This window comes from Argentina anserina, chromosome 6, assembly GCF_933775445.1.
Source record: "Argentina anserina chromosome 6, drPotAnse1.1, whole genome shotgun sequence".
Lineage (NCBI taxonomy): Eukaryota > Viridiplantae > Streptophyta > Magnoliopsida > Rosales > Rosaceae > Argentina > Argentina anserina.
The window spans coordinates 29,028,805-29,051,510 of NC_065877.1; the positions used below are offsets into that span (position 1 = coordinate 29,028,805).

General features: G+C 38.1%; 4 protein-coding genes and 1 pseudogene across 4 annotated transcripts; all 5 read left to right on the plus strand.

The window, feature by feature from the left end:
* Nucleotides 1-3,468: 3,468 nt before the first annotated feature.
* On the plus strand, nt 3,469-4,077 carry LOC126797227 (leucine-rich repeat protein 1-like). The gene has a single exon (XM_050523889.1). The coding sequence runs from the start codon at nt 3,469-3,471 to the stop codon at nt 4,075-4,077; it is 609 nt and encodes a 202-aa protein (XP_050379846.1).
* Nucleotides 4,078-4,497: 420 nt separating this feature from the next.
* LOC126799673 (vacuolar cation/proton exchanger 2-like) lies at nt 4,498-9,511 on the plus strand. Its single transcript, XM_050526920.1, has 12 exons — nt 4,498-4,739; nt 5,451-5,717; nt 5,980-6,047; nt 6,129-6,157; nt 6,362-6,558; nt 6,664-6,876; nt 6,974-7,105; nt 7,635-7,751; nt 7,828-7,881; nt 8,114-8,230; nt 8,344-8,437; nt 9,283-9,511. Exons 2-12 carry the CDS (start codon nt 5,451-5,453, stop codon nt 9,288-9,290), a joined length of 1,296 nt encoding a protein of 431 aa, XP_050382877.1. The 5' UTR covers nt 4,498-4,739; the 3' UTR covers nt 9,291-9,511.
* Nucleotides 9,512-11,116: 1,605 nt separating this feature from the next.
* On the plus strand, nt 11,117-13,665 carry LOC126799672 (probable mediator of RNA polymerase II transcription subunit 26b). The gene is made up of 3 exons (XM_050526919.1): nt 11,117-11,752; nt 11,852-12,783; nt 13,141-13,665. Exons 1-2 carry the CDS (start codon nt 11,312-11,314, stop codon nt 12,749-12,751), a joined length of 1,341 nt encoding a protein of 446 aa, XP_050382876.1. The 5' UTR covers nt 11,117-11,311; the 3' UTR covers nt 12,752-12,783; nt 13,141-13,665.
* A 1,836-nt stretch (nt 13,666-15,501) lies between these two features.
* On the plus strand, nt 15,502-16,891 carry LOC126799674 (protein trichome birefringence-like 43; annotated as a pseudogene).
* Nucleotides 16,892-17,375: 484 nt separating this feature from the next.
* LOC126797228 (uncharacterized mitochondrial protein AtMg00810-like) lies at nt 17,376-17,876 on the plus strand. Its single transcript, XM_050523890.1, has one exon. The coding sequence runs from the start codon at nt 17,376-17,378 to the stop codon at nt 17,874-17,876; it is 501 nt and encodes a 166-aa protein (XP_050379847.1).
* Nucleotides 17,877-22,706: the final 4,830 nt, after the last annotated feature.

Sequence of the window (22,706 nt, forward strand, 5' to 3'; positions counted from 1 at the left end):
GAGTCAAAGTATAAAGAGTGACCAGTATTTTGTTCTAAATTTAAATACTTAATTTTTTATTAGTGTGTTCATCTTCTTACCTTATGTTAAAAAATACAATATTTAAATATATATCAAACACCAAACATTAAATCAAACTTATTTTTGATAAGTAACAAAACATTTAACAGATTAAAAGAATGTCAGTTAAGTTAATAGATAAATAGAAAAAAAAACTAATTACACAAATCATATATATGAATAATTTATTTATATGAAAAAATATTAAACTTCTCATAAAAAAAAGTCTATTTTGACACCCTAAATTAAAAAAAAATTACCTAAGTTTTCAAAATTATAAAATAGTCACTTTTCTAATTTTGTTATACAGTTACCCCTAAAAGTTTAAAATATTTACGGCAACAACATGAGGAGTTTGAACATGATGCAAATGCAAACTGCATGTTGGAGGTTGTAGGGCGCGATTTGCAAATTTGGAGAAGATGGGTGCCCATAGAAGTATTTTGAGTGCCCCGAGATCGGTTGCCTGAGAATACTTGTTGCTCATATCAGATTCAATTATCATGAGTCATATTACCCGTCACACTATCTGTCACACTATCCATCACACTACATGTCACATTACTTGTCACAAAATAAAGTTAGTGTGACTGATAGTGTGGCTGGTAGTATGACTATTAGTTTACTTGTCACATTTACAAGTGTAATTTAGATGTCACACTACTCGTCACAGTACATGTCACAAAAAATGTTGGGTGTTGTGACTAGTAGTGTGACTGATAGTGTAGCTAACGAATATTTTGTGTGACTGATAGTATGACTGGTGATATGACTAATGATGTTCTGTACGACAACATTAATGTCAATATTTGGATCGTATGATTTGATCGGAGAACTTTAAGACATAACAATATACAAATTTTCGTTATTTCTAGTCTTTTTTTTCACATTTCTTATCACAACATAGTCATAGAAAACAGTGTGACAGATGGTGTGACAGGTAAAGTGATATGTAGTGTGACAGGTAGAGTGATATGGTAGTGTGACAGTTAGTGTGACGTTAAACCCTAAACCCAAAATGCTAAATCATTTAGAGTTTAGGGTTTAGCGTAAACGCTAAACTGTAAACTCAAAATCCTAACTCTAAACATTGTTTTGGTCCAGGTAGTGTAGCAGGTAGTGTAATAAGTAGTGTGACAGTTAGTCTCATATGCTGAGAGAAATGTCTAAGTACGCGAAATTATGTTAAAATTCAAAGGATATTAGTATAGATATACTTAGAATGAAGAGAATAACTAGAATTAGGGAGCCTTGATGTCTGGTTTCGCTGCAATAGCCTAGAGCACCACCATGGACAGCGGTACCCCTCTGTGCCTTGTACGATGGTCGGTTCCGAGTGTATATGATTCAAATGAAAGAGGGGAAATAAATTTTTCCAACGGTACCAACCATACTTAAATTCATTACCGGACGACAAAAAGTTATGGCCGGAAGGAAAAAGAAAAAGAGTGTAAGAAAGGATAAAAGAGTCAGGAAAATATTTTAAAAGTGACTGTTTTCTAATTTTATTTAGGGGCGTTCTATTTGCACCCCAATATTACTTAGCATACCTCCATTACTTAATATATCTCCTTTTTATTTTTAAAATATTTAAAAACCTATGTATACCTCCAAATCTTTACCAAAATACCCTATGACTAGCTCTATGACTCTATATCTAACAATATGTCATTGTTTCCATTATATTTGTAAAGGCCTAAACTTGCTTGGACACCCTACGAATTTTGAAGAGATGTATGCATACTTAATCATGATGTTCTAACCTCTCTTTTTTTTTGTTAGAAAGGATTCATACTATAAATTTGGTGTATAAATTTTTTTTTCCCAACAACTTCTCCGAAATTAGGGAAGCAACCAAAGTTTTGAGTTGTGTATTTAGACTAATGAGGTGCATGAAGATCGTATGATGGGATTGAAGAACAACAATTAAAGGGTTATTGTTATTGTCTTTTTATTATTTATCTATTTGTCCTTAATGTCTTTTTAGTGAGTTGACCTAATCAAATAAAAGTATAAAAAATTGTTGAGATATACACGACAATATTGGAGGTGTAAATATAACTCCCATATTGTTTAAATCTTGTTGATTATTTTTTAATTTTTAATTAAATGAGATGACTTTTTTTATAATGGAGAAACAAGTAGTAACTTTTTTTCTAATTATGATGTGAGATGGTACAATTTTTCAATTTTCCTCTATTTATTTTAGATTAGAAGGGTCAATTTCTATTTGGACCTTTCTATTTTATACCATTAATAAATTAAAATCAATTAATTCCTCCCGCCCTTATCTGGATAGGCCAGTGATTGTGAGAGACACTCATGAGTCGTCACACTACATCACTTCCCAAGGTCCTTTTTTTTTTTAACCGGGGGTTTGGAGCGAATTGAGAAACAAAGGAAAATTTTCTAAACAGTGGTTCAATCGTGAAACCTCAAATATTATTTTTATTCTAGGAAAATAGTCAAAATACTGTATAGAGATGAATGATGATTTAATCGAGGAAAGAAATTGTAGGTTCAGGGCTTGAGGCGTATAGGTCACTACCTTAAAGGTAGATTACCGCCATTTGGAGATTATATCTTCGGGTTGCAAGTGTAAACGGTCTACCCTACCGTACACCGTGTACATACTTAGATCTTATCGAGTTGCAGCTTGAAACTCTCACTGGCGGGATGCAATAGGAAATAGAGAAGATGTACATTTTTGTTATATGCACGTTACTAAAAACTAGAGCTTTAATAGGAAAGGAATGATCAGTGCAATAACGATTTGATTATGACGATTTAAGGTCAGAAACTTATGTAACAACAAGGGATATAAAGACACTAATTACAAAGATTCAAAACAGAGGAAATGGATCAAAACAGAAAAATTAAGGGGAAGGTTATGATCAGAATGGTGGTGACAAAATCCCAAATTGATTATATATATATATATATATATATATATATATATATATATACACACAATCATCAATGACAATCAACTGAATTAAGGAGACTAAAGTCTATGACCTATGACCAACGTTTCAAATGGAAATAAAGATTACAAATGGAAACATATATATTTTGAAACCTTTTAATAAAACACATGTGGTTTGTTTCCAAATATTTGAATTTACAGATACATTGTTTGCATGAAACTGATAATTTAGAAATAACTTTACCATAGTCTACGTTCTGAAATATCTCATTCGTTATGGAATTTCTATAAATTCTTTGGGTCAAGATAAGAAATTATTTTGGAAGAAAATGTATATGTGGGATCTTTCGTTATATATATATATATATATATATATATATATATAATTAGTGGCTCATGGAGTGGATTATCGATCAATCAACCCTACCTTGATTGCTTTTTTGCACTAAAGCGCTATCAAAACTAGTAAAGAGAGCGAAACTATGACGATAGACGCGATTTGGTGGATGTTGCTGCTATCAACTCTAATCACATGCCTTATTCCAGCATATACTTGGCCTCTCACTCCTGAGATGCAAGCTTTGGATGTATTTAGGATGGGCGTAAGAGATCCTGATGAAGTGCTTGATTGGGATCTCCGCCTCCCCAACCAATGCACTTGGTATGGTGTCACCTGCAACTCGGAAAATCAGACCACTTCACTAGTCGTACATAACAAGAACCTCTGGGGAGCTCTACCATCGGAACTTGGACAACTTCCAGCTCTCGGACGTCTGGAACTTCCTTACAATAGACTCTGGGGAACAATTCCGTCTGAGCTTGGTAACTTGAAGAGACTCGTATATCTCAGCCTAAGTGGGAACCAATTATCAGGCAGCATTCCTGCTTCGCTAGGGAATTTGAAATCACTTGATACCTTGAATCTTGATAACAATGAATTCACTGGGAAAGTACCCTCCGCAATTTCAAAAATTCCAGCCCTCCGAGTTGCAGATTTTTCAAACAACGGAAAAGGAGGTCAATCATTATGTTGGGATTTTTGGCCAACACCAGTATTTAAGGGCCGTTACTCATTGTGTCAAAAGAAGTAGAAAGACCTATAGGTCATTAGCAACTATAAATTTTAAAGTCTGAATAAAATCTTTAATGTATTATCGGTTCCTCTATTTGTTTTACATTTTTAATTATTTAGAAAAGCCATAAACGACACTAAATTTTATTACGAGGCTAAACCATTTAACAAAACAATGAGCTCGTCAAATGAATCTCAGATAAAAAAAACAACTTATAAATGAATCTAGATCAAGCAAGAAATATGAGTTTTGTTTTCAAATTTTTGTTACAAGATGAGTTTTTTTTTTCGATACAGAGAAAGATCTCGAGTCGGGCACAAAAGAAAATTCAAAGATCAGAAAAACAATTTAGAATTCTAAACCCTGAAAAAGGTCACTTCTGAGAACCTTCGTGGTGTTTAGTTTACTTATGTCTTCAACTAATGTTTGTTGGTTGCCGGCTTTCAACTCCTTCTCTCCACTGTTGACTACTCATCTTCTTCTTCGTTGTATCAATCTTTGGTCGGAGCTACCAAAGCTGCTGATGTGATTACATCAACTTTCAGAGTGGTAGGCTCCAGTTACAGTTACAGACACACCCACCTTTTCTTCTCCTCTAATCTCTCAAAAAGGCCAGGGATTTGAAAAAAGTTGATCCATTTTGGATCAAATCCAATTCTTTTCTGCTTCTGGGTCTTGAGGTACTTCCTTTGTCTTTTATTGCCAGGTCTCTGTGGATTAAATTGATCTGTTTACAGTGTTATGTTTGGTAGTGTTGTGGTTTGTCACTCAAAGGTAAAAGTTGAGTTCTTTTAAAGTGGATAGGTGTTGATTGGAAGTTTAGATTGATCTGCAAGTACCCAGCTTGAATTCCATGTGGCTTCTTCTGCAACATTAAGTTACTTCCAACTTTCAGAAGCTGTCAAATTTACTGTGAAAGCTGGTTCTTCTGCCTTTGTTTTGTGTTCCAAGCTCTTAAACTCCTTAAAGTGATTATATATTGTTCCTTTGGATATGTATTGTTATAGGTCATCATTATAATTACTGCTTTTGGCTGAGTTGATCTTCTGCAAATAAGTGCCCAAGGTTGAATGACTTGTACCATGAATAATGAGTAATTGGTATCAATGTGCCGACTTGCTTTACCAATTAAGTAAAAGTATCTTATTTTTTTTTCTGGGGTCCTGGTGCAGCTGCATTACTGTGTTGCTGAGAAAGTCTGTAGGGAAGCAAGTATTCGAGAATAAAATTCAAATGTCTAAACCTCCGTATTTTCAGTTGCTGTCAATGTTTTGATTTACTTCACCAATTAACATATCCTTTTGGTCTAGTGAGTAATGCTTTGGTGTAATTGCCCTTCTGGTTTATGATTCAATCTACATTGATTGGTAATTTCACTAATTTGTATGCAGATGGGAGCCATTGACGGAAAGGTAGACCTTGAATCCGATGAGGAGATCCCATTTAGCTCATCAGCAGCTACGAATAAAGTAGAGGCCTTGGATTTCGAGATGATTCATTTGCCTTCTCGGCCGGTTATAGCAAACTCGTGGATTGCAAGACATATAGGGATACGAGCCGTGAGGAGTATTTATATTGTTTTATTAAAAGCGAAAATCAACATGTTGCTACCGTTTGGTCCACTGGCAATACTGCTACATTACATTACTGGAAAGCATGTATGTGCTCCTCCTATATTTTATCACTACGATGAATTATCAGTAGGGTTTAGGAAGCGGGAATGTGTAGAAGAATTTGTCTTGGTTTTTTACCTCAGAAATTCTTTTAAACTTGGACTAATAACTTTATGATCTTTTGTTAATAATTGTCATATTATTCAAAATATTGATTCTCTTGAACACATTCTTAGTTCTATATCCATAACTTTAATTTAACTTCACCCATGTAATAATTCATTGATAGTTACTTTGTATATGTTAGGGATGGGTCTTTTTCTTCAGCTTATTGGGCATCATACCTTTGGCAGAACGTCTAGGATATGCGACTGAGTAAGTGATAGCTTACATTATTTTAAGACTTGTTATCTTGTCCCCTGCTAATGTTGGAGTTGGTCAAATGTTGTGGTGCAGGCAGCTCGCTTTCTACACAGGGCCAACAGGTACTATTAGACATCAACGTATGCCAGCTGCTTTTGGTTGATTAGAAAAGCTAGAATTTCAATAGAGATTGCTGGTTAGGTTTATATTGTTAACCTAAGCTCACAGTGCTAGATAGTCGGTCTTTCAATTTACTTAATACATATGGATAGGTACTTTGCTTGTATCCAAATTCATATCCTTATAAATCCACTTACTGTTTGCAGTTGGGGGGCTTTTGAATGCCACATTTGGAAATGCAACAGAAATGATTATATCGATTTATGCATTGAAGAATGGAATGATTAGGGTTGTTCAACAGTCGTTGCTGGGGTCAATCTTGTCAAACATGCTCTTGGTTCTGGGATGTGCCTTCTTCTCTGGGGGGATCATTCATTACAACAAAGTTCAGGAGTTCAACAAGGTAGATCACATATTTAAATGAGCTTGTCCATTACAATAGCACTTCGATAGTCATTCAAACTTGGTCTGATGAAAATTTTCTGAAATGTGTTTATCTTCACAATAGTCGGCTGCCGTTGTGAATTCTGGATTGTTGTTGATGGCTGTAATGGGAATAATGTTTCCAGCTGTGCTTCATTTTACACACACAGAGGTGCATTTTGGGAAATCAGAGTTGGCTCTTTCAAGATTTAGTAGCTGTATAATGCTCGTGGCATATGCAAGCTACCTATTCTTTCAACTCAAAAGTCACCGTAGTCTTTATAACCCCATTCTTGAGGTTAGTTAAGTTTGCTTAATATTTTTGAAGATATCAGGATGATTTTTCTGGTCCAATTTAGTTCCTTTGTTCATCATCACTTTTGAAATTGTTACAGGAAGGAGACAACAATGAAGAATGTGATGACGATGAGATTCCTGAGATAACTCACTGGGAAGCAATTGGTTGGCTTTCTATTTTAACTGTGTGGGTATCCATTTTGTCTGGATACCTTGTCGATGCTATACAGGTATGTGTATTTGATATACTGCTAAGTGCTAACTATGATTTGGATGCCTGTTAAGCTTGAGATGTTGGAATTGAGCTTTCCAAGTTTCGTAAATTCACCCAAGGAACAGCATCCATCAAATTATACTTAGTTGTTTTGTCTCATTCTTGGCGTTATGAATCTGCTAATGAAGTCCCAGTTTCCTGAAACAAAAAGTTGCTTAATTAAATCTTCATGAGCTGCTCAAAGTGCAAACTTGTCATCATTACTCTGGTTGTTAGAACTTTACAAACCTTCTTGATGCTTCATATGCTCTACCTCTTCATGCAAACTTGTTCAAATGTTCATAACTTTTTGCTGCAGAATTAGTTGTCAGACTTCAACTTGCTCTTCATTCTCTGTCCTTTGCCAAATGACATTTCTCTGTTTTGTTGTTAATCTATTTTGTAATTAACAGTGGTGAAGAACAGTTTAAACTTTTGGTTTATTGGTATTTGGTATTGTGTAATTATTTTGTTTTACAGCTAAAGATATATTTGGTTTCTTGCAGGGAGCTTCAGACTCTTTCAACATCCCCGTGGCATTTATCAGTGTCATTTTGCTCCCTATTGTAGGAAATGCTGCAGAGCATGCAAGTGCCATCATGTTTGCCATGAAAGATAAGCTTGTGAGTGTTTTGAGATTCAAAAAGTATCATTCTAGTGATTTCATTAGTTTGATTAACAGAATTACTCTATCTACAGGACATTACACTTGGAGTTGCGATTGGATCGTCGACACAAATATCCATGTTTGTGGTGAGGACTTGACTTTCTTCTTGCATTCCTTTGACATAGGAGATAATGTTTTGATCCCTCACTTACCTCTATTAGGCTCGCTAGTTTGTGATATTTTTTGTTGAGTCAATCACATTACATAAAACAGGACTCCCTCATTGCACTCACTGTTTATCTGGCAAAAGTGAAGACTTTTTATTCTCATAATACCTCATAGAAGGAAAGGCTGATAACTTCGTTTTCGTAATTGTAGATTCCCTTTTGTGTGGTTGTTGGGTGGATCATGGGAGAGCCTATGGACTTGAATTTTCAACTCTTTGAGACTGCTACACTCTTTATTACAGTGCTTGTAGTGGCATTCATGTTACAGGTTTGTTATGCATCTCCAATTTTCTGCACAATACATTTATCATCATTCCATTAATATTTAGTCTAGTCGCTGCAGAAACATTTTTGTCTGAGATTCATTGCCTCCTTCTATAGGAAGGGACGTCAAACTACTTCAAAGGATTGATGCTTATCCTGTGTTATCTCATAGTTGCAGCCAGTTTTTTTGTACATGTAGATCCTTCAAATGGTGAGTTAGCAATTTATTTTACATCTGAAGTGAAAAAAGAAAATAATAGTGAAGTCATCTTTGCATGCATGAGCATAGGCCACAAAATATGGATTTTTTGATGGCTTAATATGTGGCATACCTGCATCCACTAAACTTCTAGAGCTATGATTGATGAAAATTGAAACGTGCACATGATCCCTCAATTTTCAGTTGTGTCTAATCAGGCTTTCATTTTGTAACCCCTTTTGTCTCTGTGCAAGTAATGTCATCACTAGTAGAGAGAGAAACACGAATAAAATGATATGATGAGAGCTTTCCATATAGCCATTGTAACCGGATATCATCAAGAATCTTTAACAACCACCTACGGTCCTACACTATCTGATATAGAATCATGTATAAAAAATTTAGGCTCTATATATGTATGTTAGTCTCAATGTTAAGTGAAATATGTTTTATTTAAGAAATAAGTATTAGATTGCAATCTCTTAGGAAAAACTGTTAGGACTGTTTTCCCTGATAACCACATTGTCGACATGAACTATAAGGCTTGTACCTTGTTCATGGTTGGTATTTTTCTGTTTTGTGGACCATAATATATTAGTTCGCGTATATATTGTCTGAGGTAATGTCGTGTTACCAGATATTTATCGTTCTATGTTGTTAGACTGTGAACTGAACCTCACTATGAATGATAATTATTGTATTAGTTGACAATCTAACAACATAATTGCTATGCATATCAATGGTGGGAATGAGACTTGCACATTATTGATTTGATATTCTTGTTAACATTATCATTGGATCTTGGTGTTAGTTTAATACTTGGATTAAACTAATCTAACAGTTTGCCTTTGTTGCAGATGACTAATCTAACAGTTGGAGTCACCACCGTGCAGTTGAAACTCTGCAAAGGTGTGGTAAAAATTACATATTTGAAACTACGCTTCTACGATTTCTCAAGCCCTTGATGTTTGTTAGTAGCTTTATTTTCTGATGTAATTGAAAATCCACATGCTCTCCCAGTTTCAAAGCTGGGAACTCGTATAATTGAGTTTGATCCTCTTCAGCTGTAAGCTTTCATCCTCAATACAGTTTTGCAATGGTTTCAACAATTCCGCCTCCGACTGTGGAGCAAAATTTTGTACTCCTAATTTTACCTCCGCTTCCCTCGTGTTTATTTTTGTATACCGTCTCCATACACATACATACTCTAAACTCTAAACCATAGAACTATGATGAAATGATGCAAATCTTCAACAAACCATATAAGCAAAATGACGCAGCAGAGTGATCTACAGTGGTATAGGTGGATACTTTCAACATTTCTGCAACAAACACCAGAGGTTTAAAGGTAAATGAATGCTCTAGAGTCTCGACAGCATAAGGGAACATTCCCAGCAAATGCAGCAAGCACTAGCATGTGAGAACTGGATTCCATCCCTATCCAATCCCTCATTCAATAATGTGTTTAAGAGAGAGTTGAGTATCAAAGTCAAGGTTCCGCCTACCACGACCATTTCTTTCGGTCACAGGCCTACCGGGACTTTTGACCTTCAATTTCGTCATTCTTTATGTGTTATTGTTATCATCACATGGCGATTTGGTTTACTGGTGCATAGTTTTTCCGGAGAAGTCTTAGTTTTGACGTTACTGATTGTCGCGTAATCTCATTTTGACTGTTCTGGTTCATCTTGTTGTAACAAGATCAGGAAATCTAACAAACACAGCAATTCCAAATTGGGCAGAGATACTATTTCGATTATTAGCTCAACATGCTTCATTCAGTGGGCGCCTTCTTAAAATTCTATCGTGAATAAATAAGCAGTTTGGGATTAGGTGAAAAATACTCAGTTTTTTATAAGCACGAATTGATCTGCTTTTCAAAATCATGATTCTTAATTAAACTAAATTTTACAAATAAACATCTTATTAAAAAAAACGTGTCAAACATAATAAGTGCTTATTTTGCTCAAACTTTAATACAAATCCAAGTCTTAAATGGATTGCTTTTTTGCTGCTCTCTGCAAATAAAATATGTTTGCGTAAGTTGTTTTCCCTTGGTAGACTCTAATACTCAAATTCTATCTCACCTAAAATACGTAAATGATTACTCACATTCCAACGTAAACGCTATTATAGAATACCGGTAAAGTTTTTGTCTCCGAACCAAGCCGCCAATGAATTTCTTCTTCTTATTCATATCTCGATCGTCAAGTGTGAAATTATAACTTTCAACAAGCTAAAAAAACAATGTATTTTCAATTCTTTCCGTATTCAACATAAATGGTATACAAAAACAACTACGTACCTACATTACTGTTATGTGTGTATTCTTTCCGTATTCGTATTCCATCCTCATATATCAAGACAGGTGGAATATCATTCCGCATTGACCGCATGTAAAATAAGGAAAGCCTTTAACTGGGTTCATAGCACGTAGTCAGGCAACTGTCCCATACAAGTAAGCAGTTATCTCTTTCGTCACCTCCTTGAGATAATCCCTACCAGAAAACCCAAAAAAAGAAAAAAGAAAACGCAAGGTGGGAATGTGACACCGAAATGAAATAAGAAATAAAAATCGGTCAAAAAACCAAAAACCTGAAGGGCCCGAACCTTCCTTGGTGTCACCCTCCACCAGCACCCCCCGGTCTCCTCCTTCTTCAATCTCAATCTCCCATTCCCTAACTACCCTCGTCACCAATCCCCCTCCCCTATCCAAATTTTCCCCCAAAAGAAAGTTTGGTGAATTTTTAATCCCCACTCCTCCGGTCAATTCTGGATTTTCCTAAACTTTGATTTCGATTTAGACGAAACCGATCATCATCATAATCCGATGATCAGCACAATCTGATCCGTTTTTCAAATCCCGGATACTTTAAATTTCCGGTCATGGCGGCCACGGCCAAGTCGTCAATGGATTACTGGAGGAGCTTTTTCCGGGCGGCGAATTCCGATATATTCGGCATCATCGACCACGCCATCATGGTCGCCGCCGCGGACTGCCCCAAGGAGTTCCGGCTGCGGCGCGATCGCGTCGCCGAGCTGTTGTTTTCTTCCCGGATGAGCCGGTGCTCCGGTTGCGATAAGGTCGAGCTGGTTGTGCCGTGTGATCATGAGATTGAGGATGTTGATGATCGGGGTCGGGAGTTTGGGGCCGGAGCAAGTAAGGAGAGCAAGGTCAATAGCAGCGGAGATAATGATGATCAGGTCAAGGACAGCAATTACAGCTACGGATTGGCCGAGGCTTTGACGGATGAGATTGAAGAAGAGTCTCAAGTTTTCGAGGAGGTTTTGAGGATCAAAGAGGTCTTCCACAATAGTGAACATGAGGTACTTCACTACTTTGATTGTGTTGTTAGAGTTGTGTTTGTGCCAGTTTTTCAGGGTAGTTTGTTTGATAGTTCCGAAATGTTTTTTTTTTTGTGGCAGTCTGATGCTGTGTTGTACGAGTCATTGAGGAAGCTTGAACTGATGGCTCTGTCTGTGGAGACACTCAAGGCGACCGAGATAGGGAAGGCGGTTAACCGCCTCAGGAAGCATGGATCGGCCAAGATTCGTAACCTTGTTAGGACGCTGATTGATGGGTGGAAGGTGATGGTGGATGAATGGGTGAATGCTACTACAGCTATTGCTTCCGGGGGGACTGAAGTTATTTCGGATGATGTTGATCCTTCGGTTGATGATGACTTTGAGGAAGGACTGCCTACTCCTCCATTGGATGAGGGGGCTTTCTTTGCTACTCAGACCGCCTCGATGGAACTGTCCGAGTTTTTTGATGGTATGGAAGATTATGGGAATCCTCGAAACAATGGGCAGTATGGTAGGAATCGTGGGAATGGGAGAAAACCGTCACTGGTTGTGAAGCAGGAACCACAATATTTAAGTGATGAGGGAAATGTGCCTCCCAGGAAGATAAAGAGTGAACCCGTGATGGTGAAACAAGAAGTTGATGTGATGAAGCCTAATAGGCCCTCAAACACCAGCACTGGCCCTCGCAGACCTCCCAAAATAAGTATGGAGCAAAAAGGTGTCAGTAATGTAACAAATATTGTACAAAGAACAGATACGTCGACCATTCAAAAGAGGCAAGTCACTGGTCAGCAGCAAGATAAATACAAGTGTTCAGATGAAGTCGCAGTCCAAGTGAAGCTTGAAGCTACAAAAAGAAAACTCCAGGAGAGTTATCAACAAGCTGAGAATGCCAAGAAGCAACGTACAGTACAGGTAATGGAATTGCATGATCTCCCCAAGCAGGGGCTTGGCCATAGGAATCCACATCTGAAACCTGGAAACCACAATCGGCAAAGGGCACTTGGGCGGAGATTTTAAGAAAAGGAAGAAGTTGATCCCTTGTGTGAGAGGTAAATCCCTTGTGTTTCTCAGCATCTGTAAATTGACTCGAGTTGCTTGTCTGCGTTCTGTTTGGTAGTGTTGTACTTGTATACTAAGGTAGTAAGGTTACCTCCTTTTGAATTGGGTTGGTGTAGTGGACTTGATTGATGTGCAAGTACCAAGCTTGCATTCCATGCCATCATCTGCAACTTCCATGATTTACTTCCCAACATGTACAAAGAGCTGTATTTGATTTGTGATAGAAAAACCTAACTGGCAAGTTCGTTGGAAGTATCTTATGTTTGTTTGAGTGTTTGGCTTTGCTTCCCTGTGATTGCATTTGTATTGTGCCCTCTTCTTGACAGGTTGGTTATTTGTTTGTGCAGTTGGGATCCATACACAGATGGACAAACCTTGATCTGGTGAGGAGATCCTGTCAAGCTCATTAGCAGCCCCCGTGATGTAGAGGCCTTGTATTCTGAGATGGTTCATTTGCATTCCCAGGCAGATGTGGCGTTCTAATGGATTTCAAAGTACATACCAAGGATTACAACTCCCAGGAGTTTTTATTTTACCTTTAAATGCAAAGACCATCCTGTTGTGCTATCATTTGGTCCGTTGGCGACTTTATACATCATTATAATGGAACACTCGTTTTAATTACATCTTTTTTAGTTAGGTGAACTATACTCATATAGAGGATATAGGAATTAGGACCGTGTAGAAGAACAATTCTCTTTGCTAGCTGAAAACTTGCAAGTGATCCAGGTTAATTGGGTTGCTTATGCTCCTTTCATTATCTTTCCGAATGTGGAATGATAATATTGACCAAACATGGTTTCTGTTAAGACACATTGTTACTTGGAGATCGAATAATATAAATTGACCTCAGCTGGTTTACGTTTACAGTTCATGAACGGTTGTGTTGTGTATAATAGGGACGGTCCTCTTTCTGTTTGTTACTGATTCTGGTGCTGGCAACAGGTATTATTAGACATGTTTACCCTGCCTGCCGGTATTTGGTAACTCGTAAGGCAGTTGTGTTTTTACTGTAATCATCTGACATGATCATGGTTTTGAGTTCAGTCTTGATCTTCCTGAAATGAGGGACAGTAAAGATCGTTGTCTCATAAGTCAGAAACAGAGATATGCTGCTTACCTATTTACAAAGCTGTCTGTAGTTTTCCATTTCACTTTATAAACTGTTGATTCATCTGTAGGTAGTTCACTATCAAATTGAGTAATTTCTAAACCTTACTTAATTACTGTTTCCCTATATGACTTCCAAGGAAAAGAGAAAGAAGAACAGGGTTCTATTTCGGCAATCTTTTTGGTCTTTGTTACTAGCATTTTCAGTTGAAGGTGTGAGCTTGGTGCGGCAAGGCTAACTAGCTGCAGCCATACGTGCTGGCCGGTGTGCATGGTGTCCTGGTGTGGTGGTGTACATTTGATTTATAGTCAGATCTAAATTGTGCTATCGAGTGATCTCGACCAGTAGAGAGATCACTAAGCCACCATTTCAGCTCAACCGAACGATGAATCCAATTCATCTGTGCGAGCTCATTAGAAACACCGCCTGTCTTCCACAAGTTTTTGCTTTTTGAAATCAAATATCTCAATCCACTAGTGACTACTTGGGCAACAAGCACATCATGAGTTCAAGAAAAGATGACTCATTCATTTGCACTAGTTGATTAAGATCAGCTTTATGTGTTGCACTGCAACTAGGGATAAGGACGAGAGAAGTTCTATCTTGGTGATCAAGAGAGAAGTTCTATCAGGATAAAGAAAACAAAATACGGGCTCAACATATATAAATTGATTAAATTGTAAATCCTAACGCACAGTATGATATGCATCTCAAATGTGATTGTACGTCAGCCATAAATCTACGTCCTTCAATTAAACTTTGATTAATTAGTCCTCGACAATTGATTAATTTGGGCACCTTTAACTGCAAAAAAAAAAAAAATCTCGCTAACTGCTGACAGATCTCCCTACACGTTTGAAACATTTGCCTTAACTGCATTTGATAAGATGCCTATGGCCATTTCATTGTTTTGAAATTGTGGCTTTATAGAAATGAGTTTGCCTTCTATTTTCTCATTCATATTCGTCTTGTGGTACCCTTGATAAACTGTTTAATGGTGTTAGTGTTTCAGCGTTCCCAATACCTAAACGTCGATTTTGGTTTCTAGTATGTAATCTAATTTAGTTTATTTAGATCACTAGGAATCTGGTGCGTTTCGAATGTAAGATTTTTAATGTGTTGGAAGCCCAACGTCATCTTTTGGAATTGTTTAGAGAATCTGCTATACATTATTTTCATTCTTACAAGAAACATCACGATATGTCTATTTTCTCTATTCTTGGTATCTCACAAATGTCTTTCAATGCTACTAGTTTCATCTTGTCCTTTAATTAAGAGTTTCTTGGCTGAGGATTTGTTATTTGCTAGGGGTTTTTATATCTATGGTTTTTCATGTGTAGGTATACACATGCCGGATTGAGCTTTTGTTTATCCTATTTGTTGGAGTTTATCTGACATAGAAGGTCAGGTTCTTTTGTCCCCCTCTTTTGTTAAATAAATAAAAAAAGGTTTCCAAAAAAAAAAGGCCATTTCATTCATAAATTCCAGGATTGATTTACAATAAGAAATTAATTTTCCTCTATATAATCCCTTGAGAGCTTCAGAGAACTCGATCCGTACGATCTGGTTCCTCTCGTTCTCCATTAGTTTCTTCCATATGGGTGCATTTGGAACCATAGCCATTGCATTTTGGTGCTACTACTTCAACACGACCATGTACGTGGGAAGCATGCACACGAGAACTTGGACTAGTGTGATATTTACCGAGGAAGCTGGGTTTATGACGATTCTTATCCACTTTATGATTCCAGTCTATGCACTTCATAAAGAAGGCATTCGAGTGCCAACAAAATGGTCGACCTGACAAACACTATCTCAAATATAGATGGCAACCATTTTCATGCATGTTACCAAGGTGCGTCTTCTTAGTACGTTCTCGCTAAATATCGATAAGTGAAGATTTGATCTTTCATCTTGATTTGGTCATAGTGTAGGCTTCTACGTTCCTCGGTATAGATCTGTATTTACAAAGGGTTTCATTTGTTGTTCCTTAAATTTAATCTTGGGATAGGGATCGATGTTAACATCGAATGCGGACATCGAATGTCAGAGTACACTACTAACAAAAACCTGCAAGTCTAGCTGATGAGAAATCCTTAGTTTTTCAATTGCTAATTAATTAATTAGTGTCTATAAAGAAATTTTCAGATTAAATTATTCAAAAAAAAAATTGGTTAAACGGTTTGGTATTATTTTAGGTAGCTAGCTAAATCTTAATCAAGTCAGTTGAACAATTTTTCAACTGTTTTCTTACTATGAATTAATGAATTTATAGGTTTGATGGTGAAGATTTATTGGAGAGGTTGAGAGATAAGCGCATCATGTTTATTGTAGACTCGCTAAGTTTAAACCAGTGGCAATCTCTAACATGTATGATTCATGCAGCCTCACCACAATCTAAATACACTATTGAAAGAACAGAAAGCATCTCTACGATGACATTCCTGGTAAATTTCTGTAAGACTTAGCAATGGGTTTTAACAACAGTATTAATCTTCAAAGTTTATAGCAGTATCTTTCTACGATTTTACTCAGTTATTAGTTCGTATACTTAATCCTAACTCAAAACATGCAGATTCACAATGCTTATTTGATGCTTCAACGCATTGCATTTCTTGTGGACATTGTAGAAGAAAGATATGGGAGGGTTTTGAAGCTGGACTCCATTGATCATACGGATCAGAAAGCATGGAAAGACACTGATGTATTGATTTTCAACTCATGGCATTGGTGGCTCCACTCAGGAAGGAAACCGTGAGATCATATCATCACTCAGGCTTGAACGTAATTGTTTGCATTCCGATGAGTTGCATACATAACTGTTATTGTTTAATCTATGCAGGTGGAATTTAATTCAAGATGGAGACAATTTACATGAAGACATGGATCGCCATGTAGCTTTAAAAACTTGGGCTCGATGGGTGGACAAAAATGTCGATCCTACCAAAACCAAAGTGTTCTACCAAGGCATTTCCCCCACTCATTAGAAGTAAGTTATGGAAATGACCAAATTGAGTAGTAGACTCAAACACGAGCCATCACACATGTATATTGATCATCAGTTAACTTCGATGCTCCTGCGAGGAAGTTTATATGCAGCAGCCGCAGGGGTTTGTTAATACTGATCTACCTACACATGTGTGTAAGCTGCGTCGTTCATTATATGGCCTCAAGCAAGCACCACGAACTTGGTTCTCTTGTTTCTCAAATTATTTGGAAGAGTTGGGGTTTTGTGCTTCTCATGCAGACTCATCCTTATTCATATACATGTCCAATGATGTCAAGCTGTTTCTCCTTATTTATGTTGATGACATTCTGATCACTGGTACTCATCCTTCTCAAATTCATGCTCTTATTAATAATTTAAGTAAATTATTTTCCATGAAGGATTTGGGTCCCTTGCACTATTTTTTTGGTATTGAGGCAGACCGTACGCACAAAGGCTTGTCCTTGTCTCAGACTAAATACACCATGGACCTGCTTCATCGGACTCATATGCTAGATGCTAGTCCAGTCTCTACTCCATCCAGTAGTAAGCGGCTCAGTCTCACTGATGGCACTCCATTGGCTGATGGAACCGAATATAGGAGTGTTGTGGTAGCCCTGCAGTACCTTACTCTCACTCACCCTGATATTTCTTATGTTGTCAACCAATTATGTCAGTTTTTACATTCTCCTACTACTGTTCACTGGGTAGCTGTGAAACGTATTTTGCGGTATCTGAAACATACTCCAACTTCTGGCTTGTTTTATGCTCCTAGCTCTCTGAATTTGGTTGCTTACTGTGACTCTGATTATGCTGGTGATCCTGACACTAGAATTTCAACTGGTGGCACTTGTATATATTTGGGCTCTAATCTTATCTCTTGGAGTTCAAAGAAGCAGAATGAGGTTTCTCGTTCAAGTACTGAGACTGAGTATCGTCAACTGGCCTATACCGCTGCCCATCTTTCATTATCATTATATCCGTGAGAAGGTAACTCACAAGGAGCTCCAAGTTGGTTATATCTCTTCTCAAGACCAACTAGCTGACATTTTTACCAAGGGTCTTTCCAAAGATCGTTTTCAGTGGATTATTTGCCAAGCTTCCTGTCCCCAGTAGGCCCATCAGCTTGCCGGGGGGGGGGGGGGGGGGTGTTAGCCATCTCAGTTCATCCAATGTCAACACAACAACAAATCAGGGCTGATATTCTCTAGCAACACAACCAGATCAGTCTTCCTACTCTATTTCCTAATCTATCTTGACATAGCTGTAATTATGCAATAGAGATTGTAGATTGATCTGTAATTGATTCTGTCATTATGTTGATAGCAAAACCTATGGATCTAAATTGTAAATCTCTCAGTATAAATATGTAAAGATGAGATTAATAGAATCAAGCAACTTACCTCAGCAATTCTGAGTTCTTCATCATCCACTAATCTTGGAACCCCTTCTTCTTTGTGTAGAGATTTGAGTAGAAACCTTCTTACTGGTTCCAATGTTCCATACCTTCTCAATGGGCAATCATGCAGTTGGAGCACCTGTTAGTATTTCTGTTTGTTATTAAATTAGGGACTATTATTTATTCAATCATACAGTAATTATATATCTTGCTTTTCTGTTGAATCTCGCAGAGGTCTTATGGGGAACAGATTGTCAGGTCCATTCCCGAAGGTCCTCACCAACCACGCTCAGAAACTTGTATGCATGTTTAATTCTTTCTTCACTTTTCATATTGGTTCACTTGGACCACTGTTGTATAAATGATTTATTTTTCTATGCCAATAAGAGATTGAGAATTGAGTATCTCATGTTGATTTGTGAGACTCAACATGACATATACTGATATACTGTATACGTACTCCAATGTTCTCATATCCATATTCAGTATTCGATAATCATAAACTTAGATAAACAAGTTGTATTTGGTTGATGTGGTTGGCCAAACTGTTGTATATCTTTATCATGTTCAGTACACTTGGCTCCCTATATGTACACCGTTAAATAGCGACAATCGTGACACGTAGACCAACTGTACCGATATTGTCCCAACTTAGCCACCTCACATGTGTTGGGTTTTAATCACAAAAGGCCTCGGTACAATTGGTTATTATCCACCCACTTATAAGCTTTATTTTCTTTGTCACTTTTTAGATGTGAGATCTCTCCTCTCCAACAACTTGAATATAGAGGTTTGTATATTGATATTTTCTCTTATGAATTGATACAAGACTAACCTATCTATTTATAGGGAAGATGAGAGAATATTGTACTGATGTTTAACACTAATTCTAATAATTAAGCATAGATGTTAACTCCACCATGAGTAACATGCTCATGCTCCTAACACAGCTTCTTTCCAGCTCACTCCAACACTCATCCTCAAGTTGGCGCATACATATCAACCATGCCCAACTTGCTAAGTGAGTCATAAAAGACCTTCTTAGACACTCCTTTTGTGAGTATATCCGCAAGCTGCTCTTCTGTAGGAACAAACGGAAAACAAATGATCTTAGCGTCTAGCTTCTCCTTTATAAAGTGACGATCAACCTCTACATGTTTTGTACGATCATGCTGCACAGGATTTTGTGAAATATCAATAGCTGCCTTGTTGTCACAGTACAACTGTATAGCACATTTGGGCTTAACACCCAAATCTTGTAGCAAATTCCTAAGCCATAACAACTCGCACACTCCCTGAGCCATTCCTCTGTATTCTGCTTCAGCACTAGATCGAGCTACCACATTTTTTTTACTCATCCACGTAACAAGGTTGCCTCCAACAAAGGTAAAGTACCCTGACGTGGACATCCGATCCGTAATATTTCCAGCCCAGTCTGCATCTGTGAAGCCACAAATCTCAAGGATATTGTTGTGGTTAGAAAACATTACTCCTCTCCCTGGAGCTGACTTCAAGTACCTCAAAATTCTCACAACAACATCCATATGATCCACACTGGGATTATGCATGAACTGACTCACTACACTTACTGCATATGCAACATTTGGTCTGGTATGTGACAAATAAATCAGGCGTCCAACTAGCCTCTGGTAACGAGTTTTGTCAGTGAGCACTTGATCTGGGTATTCTGCTAACCGATGGTTCTGCTCAATAGGAGTATCAATTGGAGTGAAATCTAACATACATGTCTCTGTTAGTAGATCAAGGATATACTTCCTCTGACACAAATAGATACCATCACTTCCCCGGGCTACCTCAATGCCCAAGAAGTACTTGAGTGTACCTAGATCTTTCATCTCAAACTCTGTGGCCAGCTGCTTCTGTAATCTATCCACCTCAATAGTATCATTGCCAGTCACTATCATATCGTCAACATGTATAATTAAGACTGTTACCTTCCCTTGTTGGTGTTTGAGAAATAATGTGTGGTCTGAATTACTCTGCATGTAGCCAATTTTCCTCATGAATTGTGAAAATCTTTCAAACCAAGCACGAGGAGACTGTTTAAGACCATACAAAGACTTCCTCAATCTGCATACAAAGTTATCGGGAGAAGCTACCACATATCCAGGAGGAAGATCCATGTACACTTCCTCTGTAAGTTCTCCATGAAGGAATGCATTCTCAACATCAAACTGTCTAAGTGGCCAGTTTAAGGTAGAAGCAAAAGAGAGCAATACCCGAATAGTGTTCATCTTTGCAACAGGTGCAAATGTCTCATCATAGTCTATGCCATATATCTGGGTGAACCCTTTTGCTACTAGGCGTGCTTTATACCGGTTCACTGACCCATCTGGATTATGCTTCACTGTAAACACCCAACGACATCCCACTGCCTTCTTGCCATGTGGTGGAGAAACAAGCTCCCAAGTATTTGAACATTGGTATAGAAGGCTTGAAAACCCGGAAAAACTTCATCTTTAGTTTTGAGGAGAACAATCCATGAAAGACGGGTGCAATCATCAATAAATGACACATAATACCGCATCCATGACACAGTAGGCTCTTTGGAGGGTCCCCAAACATCAGAGTGAATTAATTCGAAAGGAAGAATATGTTTATTAGAAGTATTAGGGGAATAAGTAGACCGATGACTCTTGCCTAAAACACATGTCTCACACCGTAAAAGTGACTCATCCACACTAATAAACAAAGTAGGCATAGATTTTTTCATAATACTAAAGGGTGGATGCCCTAGGCGACGATGCCATAACCAAACTTCACTTAGCTTGTCAGAAGTGGAGATTAAAGCGGTCCGAGACTGTGCCCCTGGTTTTTCCCCAGCATATGTCGGATCCAGATGAAACAACCGGCCCCTCAGATACCCCCGACCAATTAACTCCCCGGTGAGAAGATCCTGAAATATCACATACATAGGAAAAAATGTTACAGAGCACTTAGCATCAGCGTTCAATTGGGGAACAGATATCAAATGATGAGATAAAGCAGATATATAGAGCACATTGTGAAGCTCTATTGTGGGAGTAATACGAACTGACCCTTTCCCTAAGACTGGAAAGGCCTCACCATTAGCATTAGTCACATAGGGTACTAGTGGAGGAGACAATATGGTAAAATAAGATTTGTCATAAGTCATATGAGCAGATGCACCCGAATCAATAATCCAAGTATCAAAACCAACAAAGTTAGAAATATTTAAAGCCATACCAATTTTGCCACGGCCGGCGATGGATGCGGAAGGTATTGCGCCGCCGGCTGTATGATGATCATGTCCCACCACACGATAGATATCAGGTTCCTGGACGAGCTGAATAGCTGCCTTCGCCTGAGGACGAGAATGAGGCCTTTTAGGACGAAGGTGAGGATACAACTTCCAACAGGTCGCACGAGCATGGTTAGTATCATGACAATAAGAGCAAGGAGGGCGGGGCTGATTCCCGAAGCCTGGTGGTGGTCCTCGTTGATGAGGTGGAGCTGAAATGGCCTGTTGAAGGGGTGGTGCAGAAGATCTAGCGCGAATAGTAAGACTGGAAACGACAATTTGTGTCTGATGAAGGCGTTCCTGGTGAGATTCATCCTTACAGATATATGTGAAAGCTGCAATGAGACTAGGGGGTTCGGTCTGCCGGAGCAATTCCCCTTTCGCACTGTTATGTTTTGCATCAAGACCTTTCAGGAAATGGTGAACTCGTTCAAGCTCCTTCTCACGTTGGTACCAAATAATATCCTCTTGATGTATGATCATGCATGGACGTTTCATATCAATCTCAGCCCAAATATTTTTAAGTTTGGTGAAATATTGCGCCACCGGTTGCCCATCTTGTTGCATTGCTAAAGCAGTGCACATTAACTCATGAACCTCTATGAAATCAGAGTCATTAGTATATAAACCTTCAAGTGTCAGCCATATTGCATGCGAAGTGTCGCATGCTTCTACCAGATCAATGATCTCGTCATTCATAGCTTTCCACAAGATGGACATGACAAGGTCATCATCGTCATCCCACTTAGTGTAGACAATAATATCATCGGGACTAGGAGCTTTAGTTACACCGGTTACATGCCCCATCTTGTGCATGCCTCGAAGATGAGCCGTCATAAGTCGTTTCCATTTACGGAAATTAGTCCCATTGAGTTTAGTTCCTCCAAATGACCCACTGTCAGAACTCTTGACAGATACTTCAAATTTCAGAATATCAGATTCGTCTCCAGAACCCATTGAAAAGAAATGAAAAATCAGGAATTATACAGCGGAAACACAAAAAAAAAAAACTAAAATGAACCTATCGCAGGTGCACGGGCACCGTCGGTGCACCAGCGCTGATAAAGGTGGCTGGGTCGGATTTGACCGAGTCGGGCCGGGGCGGATCTGGTCGGGTCGGGGCGGACCGGGTTG

Coding starts and splice junctions, on each gene's coding strand:
- LOC126797227 (XM_050523889.1), top strand. CDS start 3,469: ATGACGATAGACGCGATTTGGTGGATGTTGCTGCTATCAACTCTAATC.
- LOC126797228 (XM_050523890.1), top strand. CDS start 17,376: ATGGACCTGCTTCATCGGACTCATATGCTAGATGCTAGTCCAGTCTCT.
- LOC126799672 (XM_050526919.1), top strand. CDS start 11,312: ATGGCGGCCACGGCCAAGTCGTCAATGGATTACTGGAGGAGCTTTTTC. Junction 11,753..11,851: donor TCCACAATAGTGAACATGAG/GTACTTCACTAC, acceptor TTTTTGTGGCAG/TCTGATGCTGTGTTGTACGA.
- LOC126799673 (XM_050526920.1), top strand. CDS start 5,451: ATGGGAGCCATTGACGGAAAGGTAGACCTTGAATCCGATGAGGAGATC. Junction 5,718..5,979: donor ATTACATTACTGGAAAGCAT/GTATGTGCTCCT, acceptor TGTATATGTTAG/GGATGGGTCTTTTTCTTCAG. Junction 6,877..6,973: donor TTTATAACCCCATTCTTGAG/GTTAGTTAAGTT, acceptor AAATTGTTACAG/GAAGGAGACAACAATGAAGA.